Below are 12,663 nucleotides of genomic sequence, written 5' to 3' on the forward strand. Positions count from 1 at the left end.
ACACTGAAATCAATGCATCTAGTGCAAGTAAGCAAATACGATTATAAACCAACATTTACATTAAAATCAACGCATCTAGTGCAAGTATCAAATATGATTAGAAATCACCATCTACACTGAAATCAATGCATTTAGTGCAATCAATCAAATAGGATTAGAAATAATCTACACTGAAATCAATGCATCTAGTGCAAGCAATCAAATATTATTAGAAATCAACATGTACATTGAAATCAATGCATCTAGTGCCAACAATCAAATACGATTAGAAATCACCATCTACACTAAAATCAATGCATTTAGTGCAAGCAATCAATTAGGATTATAAATCATCTACATTGAAATCAATGCATCTAGTGCAAGCAATCAAATATCATTAGAAATCAACATATACACTAAAATCAATGCATCTAGTGCAAACAATCAAATATGATTAGAAATCACCATCTACATTGAAATCAATGCATTTAGTGCAAAAAATCTTCTTCCCTATCTCCCTCCATCTCTCCTTCTTTGTCTCTCTATCTCAATCCCCCAAATACACACGTTCTCTCACTCCATATCTATCAATCTCTTTGTCCCTCCCTCCATCTCTCTCTTCTTCCCTCTCTTCACTTTCCATCTATATCTCTAACTCCCTTGTCTCTCTATATCACCCCCAAAACATACACTCTCCTTCTCCAATCCATCTATCAATTCCTCCCTCCTCACCCCCCCCCCCCCTCTCTCTCTCTCTCTCCAACTCTGTTACTATATCCCTCCCTCTCTCCTCTCTCCATCTCTCCTTCTTTGTCTCTTTATCTCACCCCCAAACATACACACTCTCTCTCCATCTCTCCCTTGTCACTCCCTCTCTCTCTCTATGTATTTCTTCTTCCCTCCCTCTCTCCCCCTCCATCTCCCTGTCCATCCCTCCCTCTCTCCTCTTCTCTCTCGTACTTCCTCTCTCTCCTACCTCCCTCCCTCTCTCTCTCTCTCTCTACCCTCCAATCCTCTCTCTTCCCCCATCACTCTACTCCTCTCTCTCAAGTTTTGTCTCTCGTTCTTCCTCTCCCTCTGTTTCTTTCCTACCTCCCTCTCTCTTCCCCCATCACTTTCTCTCTCTCTCTCTCTCCCCCTGTTACTATATCCCTCCCTCTCTCCTTATCTCCCCCCTTCTCTTTATATCTCCTTCTTTGTCTCTTTATCTCACCCCTAAATATACACTCCCTCTCTCTCTATCTCTCCCTTGTCGCTCCCTCTCTCTCTCCACTTCTCACTCTCTATGTCTTTCTTCTTCCCTCCATCTCCCTATCCCTCCCTCTCTCCTCCTCTCTCGCAAGTCTTCTCTCTCCCTTTCTCTCCTACCTTCCTCTCTCTTTCCCCATCTCTCTCTCTCTCTCTGCCCTTCAATCCTCTCACTATCCCCCTTCCTCTCTCTTTCTCTCTATCCCTCCACCATCTTTGTGTCTCCCTCTCCCTCTCTTACCCTTCTCTACCTCTCTCACTCCTCTCTCTCTCTCTCTCTTCATTCCTCCTTTCCCCTCTCCTTTAGTTTATCTCCATCTCTCCCTTGTTCCCCCTATCTCTCCACCTCTATCACTCTATGTCTTTGTTCTCCCCTCCATATATATCTAAAGTTAATATATATCATGATATATTAATATATTAATATAACAAATTTAATATTGTATTAATCCAAAGTTATTAAATTTAATACCTTGATAGAAAGCCCGACGGAGTATCAATCTATAGTTATTACATTTTGGCTGGCCTGAAATGCGAGTACCTTGATCTTGGATACACTTCTTCTTGGGACCGTTGCAAACCCACCTAACTAATTGGGGTTAAAGTAGGGCCGAGAAAATGTAGAGAGATATGTAGCCAGGAGACTTAGTAACACCCTCGATTTGGAGATCGGAAAGACCGGGAGAAGCGGGTGGAGTTGCGTAGCTATGCCTGCCAGTTGAAATCAAACTACATGTCTACCTATCTTTTGATTTCCCATCGTACCCACCTCTGTATTATTCAATTTCTTCCTCGTCATTCGGCCGAGTCCTCAGATCGAGATGAGGGATGATTGGGACGAATGAATTCCTGTTGTGCTCTAGGCCTACAGGACTATGTGTAAAAAATTGACTAAGTACACATCGTTCAACTCGTGTACGACATGGAGACTATGATTTCGCTAGAGTATTTGATACCGAGCCTGTGCTTGGTCTAGGTTAGAGGAGATTGAGGTTCAAGGTCTAGAGTTCGGGGGCTTTGGTTCCTCTGTAGAGGTTTGATGTCGAGGTCGAGGAAGAGGTATAGTTGGAGGGCTGCTATGGTTTTGTTGAGTCATAGAGAAATTGAATGAAATGGAAATCTTGATAAATAATAAATTCATTTTAGTACCCCCGACGGTTTATGCCTCAAATCCCTTCAAAAAGAGTTGAATCAAAATGAAAAATGGGGAATGAGAATATTTTCTAAGATTTGGCCCACCCAAACTTCTTGCCCGCCCCCAACCTGGTGGGTGGTGCTTCAGATGGTAGCGGATCTATTCAATTAAGGTTCCTTTTAGGTGCGGTATTATTATATATGAGATTCTCCATTTTCTTTTTCCCCCACGTCCCTTATCGGGTATATATATATATATATATATATATATATATATATATATATATATTGTGTAGATCCCCTTTTCTATTAATATTTCATAATAATAAGTTTGATTTCAACAAAATTGCAGGTGGCCTCAACCTGCCCGCAGGAAACCAGGTCTGTTGGCCACCTGTCTGCATCAAACGCTGTCCAAAATTTAAACAAAGTTATTCTAATCATCCATGCTACATTGGCGACTTTATCTTCTATATGTTTCATGCTGAAAAAGTAAATGCTAATCGTCATCAAAACAAAATTTAACTAGTAGGGTTGCTTCATTCATCTGAAGAATCAACTGGGGCTGGGGCTTTCGCGCTCGATCCCGGAACTTCGCTTCTCATCATATTATGGAGTCCTGTTCGACCCTATTCAGGCAGAGGTTGTTTTGATACAACTGCATTTGGACATATTGTATCTCCCTCTGAAGATCCTTCAGACTTGGCTCTTTTGGTCTGTCCTCTTCCGGATCTTCTCTTTCCTTATAGGTGGTCATAACTCGAGCCAGGATGTTTTTCATAACCCAATACTATTGGATGGTCTGCCGAAACAAAGTTTGGTGGCCTCTGGTATTACTTGGATCTTTGACTATTGTCTCCCATTCCTCTGCCTGAATCTCTTCATTTTCGATGTTAGCGTTTAGTTCTCTTTCCCATTCAGAGATGAAAACTTTCACCTTGGCTGGGGTTCCTACGTAGTATGCGTTGATGAGGTTCTGCATACTTTCCTTTCCTGTTTTCCTGCCTCTTTTCCTCAGTTCTTTGCTTGTAGTCGGTTCTAGGCCTTTCATATTTTTCTCTTTCTTTCTCGGTCTTTTGTTTCCTTTCCTTCCCTGTTGGTTGCCTTCCTTCGCCATCCAACTCTTCTCGCTGCTTTTTTCTTTCCTGTCCAAGCGGCTCACCTGGACCGGGGCTTGGTACTCACTGGCATGGTTCAAGTGTCGTGCTGTCAGAGTCTTCTGCACACTGGTTTTTAAGCTACCTATAACAGAAACCAGAATTAAAACATTATGAACCGTCATCAAATTTTCCATAGTGAACACATAATAATTTATGCTCTGTAATTTGGTCTTGGTTTTGACATAATTCCTTTCGGGATTCCCAGCATGCTTCCCCAATTCCAGATGAGACTGCTCAAGAGAAGTCTCTTTCATCCGCTCTATGCCCTCTTTACTGTTTTTACCCCAATCGACACCCAGGTTCCACACGCTTCCCTCAAGGTTTTGCAAGATAGTGACAGCACCATCTTCTAGGTTTCTTCCCATGAGCAGTTGAATTGCCCCTCTGTCCGGCTCCTGCAAGACCACCCTGCACCTCCAACATTCTATACTCCCAACCCTGCCAATTGGTTTCCCAGAGTTCTGTCTTTCCTGGGTATCGCCACCCCAGAGGGAAAGACAATGCTTCTCTCTTTCCCACCAAACTATAGTTTTGTCCCCGAGCCGCGAAAGTCCTACCCTTCGCCAGTCAATCCCCTCAAAGGAGCTGAGCCAAAGCCCAATTTGGACGTTCTCCCTTCCCCGGTTTCGGGGCCAGTTACTGCACCCTCTTCTACCATCCTGTTCCAGGTCTTGCATCGACATTGTACTAAGGGTTTGCAGCCAGGCCGTCAGGCCAGAGGAGGCACCAGGGTCAGATAATGCTTCAGGCCTCCCACAATTTTCTTTGAATCCTTCCCTCTCAATCCACATACCCATCCTTAATTGCCAAAAGAAGTTCTTCATATAGACGCAGTTGAAACTGCTCAGGATGACGCTGCTGGCGACATCAATTTGACCCAACATTCTCCTTCTGCCCCAGGACCTAGCTACCCTGAGACGAGAATCAGATGTCCCTTCCCCCCCTCCCCGGATGGCTAACCAGTCAATCCCGCCCCAGGTTGACAGGCCAATTACCCAAGGATACCAGGAGGCCTCAGTTCTAAAATCGACAGGGAGCACCATAATTATTAACCAGTAATCGTCTACAGGATTCATTACTGTGCTTCTTTCTAACTGTAATCTTCGCAGATGCCAATTCATATTTTCCGAACCGACACAAAGGAAGGCAGGGAGCACATACCAGGTTTTACAGGCAAAAGTCGAATGCTGCTCGACGTCCCCCAACACTCGACGCTTGCCACCTCCAACTGCACGTCCTACCCTCTCTTCCTACATGCAAATGCCCCTCGACCTTACCACCTTTCCCTTTAATTTTCTCATCCACCTGCCCGGCCTCCCTTCCGAGAAACCTGCCACATGCTTTGCTCCATTTTCCACCTCCCTTCCTCTCGCGTGTGGGTCTTGGGATGGGAGTCCACTGACCTGCCAATAAATGCCATTCATTAATCCTTGCCTACCGTTGGCTACTCTTGCCGTGAGTTGCCTATTTCTCCCTCAGCACTTGCTGGCTCTCGTGCCAACTATCCGAGCCCTCTTCCATCTACCCGCCGTGCCATCTGGTCGACTTCTCCCTCCTCTGCTCGTCATGACAACTGTTCCTGCCTTGAGTTGCCCGATCCTCCACTTCCGCTTCCCAGCTCCCGTGGTCCCTGTCCAGCGTCGCTTCCCTCTGCTCGTCGTGCCATCTGACCGACTTCTCTGTCCTCGGCCCGTCGTGACATCTGGTTGACCTCTCTCCCCTCTATCCTACATGGCCCGTCGCACCCCGATCGACGACATCAAGTATAATATATTAATATGAATATTAGATTGAATAATAATAATAATATTTTTTTGCATGGTATCAATAATAATTTGGCCCATAGACTTCACCTAAATAAAACTTCCTTTTTGAGTGTTAATAAGTATAAAGAGGTTTATGGGGTAAATATAAAAATAGGTTTTATTTATTTCCCATACCTCTGGTTTTTTTTATATTTTTATTGATTTATCACATCTCTTTTATTTACCATGGTTTTTGGCCCATAGGCTTGGTATATAATTAGATATTGATTTCTAATCCTATTTGATATATTTATATTTATTTACCATACCTTTTTATACCTCTTTTATATTTATTTATTTACCATACCTCTTTTATAAATATGGTATTTGGCCCATGGTATTAATAATTATTTGTCCCATGGTATTTGGCCCATAGACTTCACCTAAATAAAACATATTTTTTGAGTTTTCATAAATATAAAGAGGTTTATGGAGTAAATATAAAAATAGGTTTTATTTATTTACCATACCTTTGGTTTATTGATATTTTTATTTATTTACCCTACTTGTTTTTTGAGTGTTCGTAAATCTCTTTATATTTTAAACTTATATTGTGTTTATACATAATAATAATTAGATTGATTTTTAAACAGAGCCAACATTAAATTAAAAATGTTAAATGTTAAACATCATGCTTACTTTTACATTTACGTTATCTACCCCATACTAAGCCATAGAGGGGCGCGATAAATATGACATGGACTTGAGTATATGTGAGCATAGACCCATCTTAATCATCAATTTACCAAATGTAAAAAGAGATCAAATCTAGTAAATTTAGAGTTAAGGTGGCTTTATACTAATTTTTTATAATACTATTTTTATTGTATATAATTTTCACATATTTCTCTATATATAATATATTTGACTTGGAATGAAAACACAAGAAACCAGGAGTACTTCCCCACATTTGATGGATGATAATCTGGGTAAAACTTTGGCCTCATTATGGGTCCTAGCCCCAAGCGAATCAAAAGAATCAAATCAGTGATCAACAACAATTAGCAATATTATCAAAGAATTTCACTTGTGGCTCTAGACTACTTGAGCTAACCCTTGGAGATAAAGACATATCTCTCTATTTAAAAATATTCTTATTTTTAATTTTATTAAAATCCCCATATCCATCTAAAGTGATCACTTCCAGTAGATTCAACTACCTAACCTGACCTCCAGAGTGACAAAAATTAAACTCGCAACTTTTAAATAATAAAAATGCTTTAACCACAAAAACTTAACCTTAAACTAACCCTAAAAAATAAAATTAAACTATTATTATTATAACTATTATAGATAATTTATTATTATTATTATAAATCAATACTATTTAAAATAATAATATTATTGTAAATAAACACTATTTAAAATAATATTATTATTATAACTCGACCATTTAAAATAAATATTTTATTATTATTTAAAATAGGAAGCAAAGCCAATTATCTCCATTATCAGCATCTTCCCATGATAAAACCAGTTGATCTCCATTACCAAAATCTCCCAAATTATTATTTCACATGACAAAATAGTAATAAAATTTAATAGCACAAAAAGGCACATGATAGTCGTATAGAAGATTTTAACAATGCAAGTCCCTCGTCATAAAAGAATTTAGGCAACTTGTTTAATACCATAAAGTATTTAACATGATAGTATTTATGAATGGAAGATTGCCGGGCAATAATATAAATTCTAAATACCTGTATTACATAATTATCCTGAGTATAAAGCAGTGAAAAAAAACAAAAACATATCAACATATTACAGATAAAGCCACTAATCTTCTTGATAAATTTTATTTCTAATTACAAGATATGTGCTAAAAAGTTTAATGGTTAACCTTTCAAAGCGGAAAGAGATCTACAGGTACCATTATGTTATCCTTTTAATCACAGACGAAAATTGCTCAAAGAAGGATGTAATGGTCTTCAGTAGTCTCTGTTATGAAACAAACACAACAAAGAGTACATCATTCTCATGTGTTTAAGCAAATATTTTTTGTAAAAATGAATTGCCCTTCGGTTGAAATGAGTCCTTACCAAAATTAATTCACCCAGTTTAATAGGTGTTTCCAGGAAGTCATGCACATGCCTGTTACACATGATTAAACTAATTTAGTCTCTTGATATAATATAAATAATAAGGCTGACTGATGAGATTCACTGACTGACCTTATCAGAAATCTTTCTCCCTTTTTTTCACAGTAAAAGAGACTGCAACCTTTTGTTAAAGGAAATATTTGTCCTTCCCATTCTGCAACAATCAAACACATTAACTGAAATTTTACATGGAAATTAGGTCTACTTAATCAAACACATTAATTGAAATTTTATATAAAAATTAGGTAACTTTCCTCTTCACTAAAATAATCTCAATGAATATAGAAAAAATCTCAAATATACACCACTGGAAATTACCAACCTAGATGCCATAAAACTGACACTGTCTGATCATCTCCTTCGCTTATTCCATCTATTACAAAGAGCATGCCCTTTCCCATGGCCTCCATCAAATCCTTAGCATATTGTAAAACTGCCTACACCCATCTCGTATATGTGAATTTGTCAATGTACATTAAAAAAAAATCCTTAATTGATTAGGATAAAAAAAAATTGGTCTGGCGTTCACCAGTTGGATAAAGATGATATGAAAAACTTAATCCTTAATTGATTGGGATAAACAAAATTGGTCTAGGCTTCACCAGCTGGATAAAATGAAACGAAAAACTTAAAGTTTTATAGAGAAAAACAATATAAATATAAATTATATATATATAAAAGATGTGAATTTATATTATAAACAAAAAGAATAGGTGAAATATGAATTTTGTTTTATGTAAAATGAAATAAAAAGGTGTGAGAGTGTGAGTTCGGTTTGTTTTTCAATAAAATTGTAATTTTATTATTTTTTAAAAAAATTATAAAATTAAGCTCACAGTGTTAAAAATAGATAGTGACAGGGTGTTTGTTAAGGTATTTAGTGAAAAAGTCACCAGTTCAAAATTCTGTGGGCAAAAATCCAGCCATGCTAAGGGCTGGTGCAGCCCAGACCCTTAGTGATTTTGACAACTTAAATGATAAATATTAAAAAAATTTATGTAAGAATCACATTATATTTATTAAGTCTGCAAGTTTGAAACCACCCAATATAATTCATCGTCAAAACTTAAATACTCTTAGATCAGAGCTACTCAAACTCCAGACTCACATTAACTGATGAAAAAAGTTATAAAATTAATTTTTTTCACATATCTTTTACCATTTTCTACTAACTTTTTTATTATTATCTAAAATATTCTATTTATTATTATCTAAAATATTCTAATTAAAATAGATAAAAATCAAATACCCTTATATAAATTAATACAAATCCAAGTCTCTAAAACCTCTTAAAATTGGCTTGGAACTTGGTAGAGAGTATCTATATTGAAAGTAGAATATGAGATTTATTCTTGACAGAAAAAATGAAATTAGAGTATACTTATTACAAGAAAATCAGCATAGAATCAAGATAGATTCACTTATAAGAGAGAAAGGAGGACTTAAAAGCTCTAAATCAGGATTTATGATGGGTATCTATCAATATAACAAAATGTTATGCATAAGAGATCATCTAACTGGGATCTCCCCATCTGTAGTTGGTTTCTTTTGCCAATATCACAATGCCTTTGGGTTGTTTTGTACTGATTAAAAAGGGTAACTCATCTGTGTCCACACAATTAATTTAACCTTTCAAATTAAATAATATCTGCCACAAATATGTGTAGTCTACTAATTTATAGTAACCATTCCAGTGCTGTTAGAATTGGCTCTGGCCGAGAATGGTACTTACCTGTTTCCCCTCGAAAGCTTTTGGAAAACTCAGGTCGTGGAATATGCACTTGTCTGAAATGATATCAGACAAGGCACTCACGTCCTTCTTGTTTATTGCCACAAAGAATTCCGTCACCACGGGCATAGCCGAGAGCACCTCTGGGTGTTGTTCTTCTGCAGAGGATTTGATCTCAGTATCACCACTCTTTGAATCCGATTGCAGAACCGAGGCCCTCTGTGTGTGCTGTTGTTCTCCAGGGAATTCGATCTCAGAATCACCACTCTTTGAATCGAATTGCATAGGCGAGACCACATCTGGTTGTTGTTTATCTGCAGACGATTTAATTTCAGTATCGCTACTCTTTGAATCCAATTGCGTAACCGAGACCATCTCTGGGTGTTGTTGTTCTCCGGAGGATTCGATCTCAGGATCAGCACTCTTGGAAGCCGACTGTTTATCCAAGACTGCCTCTGGATGTTGTTTTTCTGTGGAGGATTTAATCTCAATATTACCATTCTTTGGATCCAATTGCACAGCTGAGACCACCACTGGGTGTTGCTCGTAGGATTTGATCTCAGCTTCACCACTCTTTGAATCCGATTGCATAGCCGAGATCACCTCTGGTTGTTGTTCCGAGGAGGGTTTAATCTCACTATCACCACTCTTTGGATCTAATTGCACAGCCGAGATCACCTCTGGGTGTTGTATGGAGGATTTGATCTCATCGTCACCACTCTTTGAAACCGATTGCATAGCCAAGATCACTTCTGCTTGTTGTTGTTCTGCAGAGGGTTTAATCTCAGTATCACGACTCTTGGTAGCCGATTGTATAGCCGAGACCACCTCAGGGTGTTGTACGGAGGATTTGATCTCATCGTCACCACTCTTTGAAACCGATTGCATAGCCAAGATCACTTCTGCTTGTTGTTGTTCTGCAGAGGGTTTAATTTCAGTATCACGACTCTTGGTAGCCGATTGCATAGCCGAGACCACCTCTGGGTGTTGCTGTTCTCCGGGGGATTCCATCCCAAAATCAGTACTCTTTGAATCCGATTCAATGGCCAAGACCACCTCTGGGTGTTGCTGTTCTCCGGGGGATTCGATCCCAAAATCAGTAATCTTTGAATCCGATTCAATAGCCAAGACAACCTCTGGGTGTTGTTTTTCTGCAAAGGATTTAATCTCAATATTACCAATATTTGAATCTGATTGCATAGCCGAGGCCACTTCTGGCTGTTGTCGGGAGGGTTTGATCTCCACGTCAACACTCTTTGAATCCGATGGCACAGCCGACTCTACCGCTGGATGTTGTTGTTCTCCAGAGGATTCGATCTCAGAATCAGCCCCCTTCGAAGCCGATTGCATAGCTGAGACCACCTCCGGGTTTTGTTCTTCTGCGGAAAATTTGAACTCAGCATCACCATTCTTTGAAGCCAATTTCGTATCTGAGACCAGCTCTGGTTTTTGTTGCTCTGCCGGGGAATCGATCTCAGCATCACCACCCTTTGAAGCCGATGCCAAAGCCGAGACCTCTTCTGTGTCTTCTTGTTCTTCGGGGGATTCGACCTCAGCACCACCGCCCTTTGAAGGCGCCGTCCCGTAAGCAATTTTGATCCCGCGACGTCTCGCACTCACGAACTTATGCGCTCGAGGCACCGCATTTAACCGGAAACGGGCATTGGAAAATGAAGGTACCCGCGCAAGGGAATAAGCATAATGCTGCGACTTGTAACGGCCAGTGAAGAACGCAACAGGCTTTGAAGATATTGATACTGTGTTGAAGACAACAGCGGCCATGGAAATTTTACAGGTAAATTGGAAGGGGAAATTTAAATGCTTTAGACCCAGAAGAGCCTGAGAATTCAAATGCAGAATTGCGAAATTCTGGCGACCTTTAATAACAGGAAGCTGTGAGCATTTTGTATTTATCGAATTCCATTGCGTTGTGGGGGAGGAAATGTTGTCTGGTGCTGCTGTTGCATCGGAATCGAACCCTCGTTTACGAAACGAATATCGACATTAGAGCTTCTGAAAGTAGACATTTTGTTACCCCTTTCGGAAGCTTTCTTTCCCATCAGCCGGAATTCATTCTGTGCGTTGAAGCTTTCAGCGGGTTTTGTAGGCCCGTTAGAAGAACAATACACTTTTATCAATTTTGAGGCCAACTCCATCATTTTGTTCTCTCTATTTAAACATTTTATGGATTAGAGCCCTGTGCCCGAGAACAGTGGGACAACCAGTCATAAAGCCCTGGAAGTTCTTTGACACAACGCGCACACAGTAAATAAAACACATATAATATTTTCAGTCACTGATATTTTGTTCAAATGAATCTACTTCTGCATCGCGACCTAAATCTCTGAAGGAAAAATGGTTTTGTATACAGGCAGGATAAGTGTAGGATACGGAATAACAAGTCTCAAGTGTAACACTGTAGTACCTGAACAGAACAAACTTGAACTGATCTAAGTGCTGGGATGTGTGATATGTGATAGGAATTTTCTTAACATCAAGAATAAATTTTCACGGCAACTAATTTGTTTGGATCATTGTATATCGTATAAAGCAATTGTATTCCATGCAAGAATGGTATAAATCAATTTTATCTTTTGCAATATTGTAAGTAGGAATGAAAATATGATAAATATTTTGTTTCACATGTGTTTTCATTTCATTGTTTATGTTTTATGCTTTCTAAAAAGTAATATTTCTATTTGGGGGATGTTTAGTTCATTGTTTATGTTTATGCTTTTTTAAAAGGAATATTTCTATTTAGGATGTTTAGAAGTTATTCGAGGTATGTTTTTGTCGTTATGTTGAGGAAACTTAATTTGCAATATTTTGAACTATTAAAGTTTTGTGTTCGAGTCTATGACTTAAAAGAGGGGAGGCTATGATTTAAAAGATGGGAGGACTGCTCATTTAAATGATGAGGTGGATTTGCTCTCTATGTTAGGTATCGAAATGTAAAGGTGGATTTGTTTTTTATACTAGGTGTTTAAGCATAAAACATAAACAATGAAATGAAAACACATGTGAAACAAAATATTTCTATTTGAGGGATGTTTAGTTCATTGTTTATGTTTATGCTTTTTTAAAAGGAATATTTCTATTTAGGATGTTTAGAAGTTATTCGAGGTATGTTTTTGTTGTTATGTTGAGGAAACTTAATTTGCAATATTTTGAACTATTAAATTTTTGTGTTCGAGTCTATGACTTAAAAGAGGGGAGGCTATGATTTAAAAGATGGGAGGACTGCTCATTTAAATGATGAGGTGGATTTGCTCTCTATGTTAGGTATCGAAATGTTGAGATGGATTTGCTTATAATATGAATTTTGTGAAGGTTGATCTTGATGTTTTGTTTTGGCCATGAGAAAAATTACAAGAGCATGATGACATCCGCTAAATGTTGAAGAAGCCCGAGATTGTGAAAAATGGTTTTTTCATCTAACTAGATAAACTTTGAAAAGTTTGCAAGGAAAAACTTTAAAGTTTGAAAAATAAAGATGGAGTATGTACTTG

General features: G+C 38.5%; 1 protein-coding gene across 1 annotated transcript; it reads right to left on the bottom strand.

Annotated features, from left to right (window-relative positions):
- Positions 1-6,971: 6,971 nt before the first annotated feature.
- On the bottom strand, positions 6,972-11,680 carry LOC149188513 (uncharacterized). The gene is made up of 5 exons (XM_089411663.1): positions 9,158-11,680; positions 7,748-7,862; positions 7,498-7,579; positions 7,366-7,417; positions 6,972-7,264 (listed from the first exon to the last, which is right to left on the bottom strand). The coding sequence occupies exons 1-5, from the start codon at positions 10,934-10,936 to the stop codon at positions 7,199-7,201; spliced, it is 2,094 nt and encodes a 697-aa protein (XP_089267789.1). The 5' UTR covers positions 10,937-11,680; the 3' UTR covers positions 6,972-7,198.
- Between the last annotated feature and the right edge of the window lie 983 nt (positions 11,681-12,663).

Source organism: Pinus tabuliformis, chromosome 3_1 (genome assembly GCF_031772625.1).
Source record: "Pinus tabuliformis cultivar Carrire ecotype Pingquan chromosome 3_1, CPIR1, whole genome shotgun sequence".
Classification (NCBI taxonomy): Eukaryota; Viridiplantae; Streptophyta; class Pinopsida; order Pinales; family Pinaceae; genus Pinus; species Pinus tabuliformis.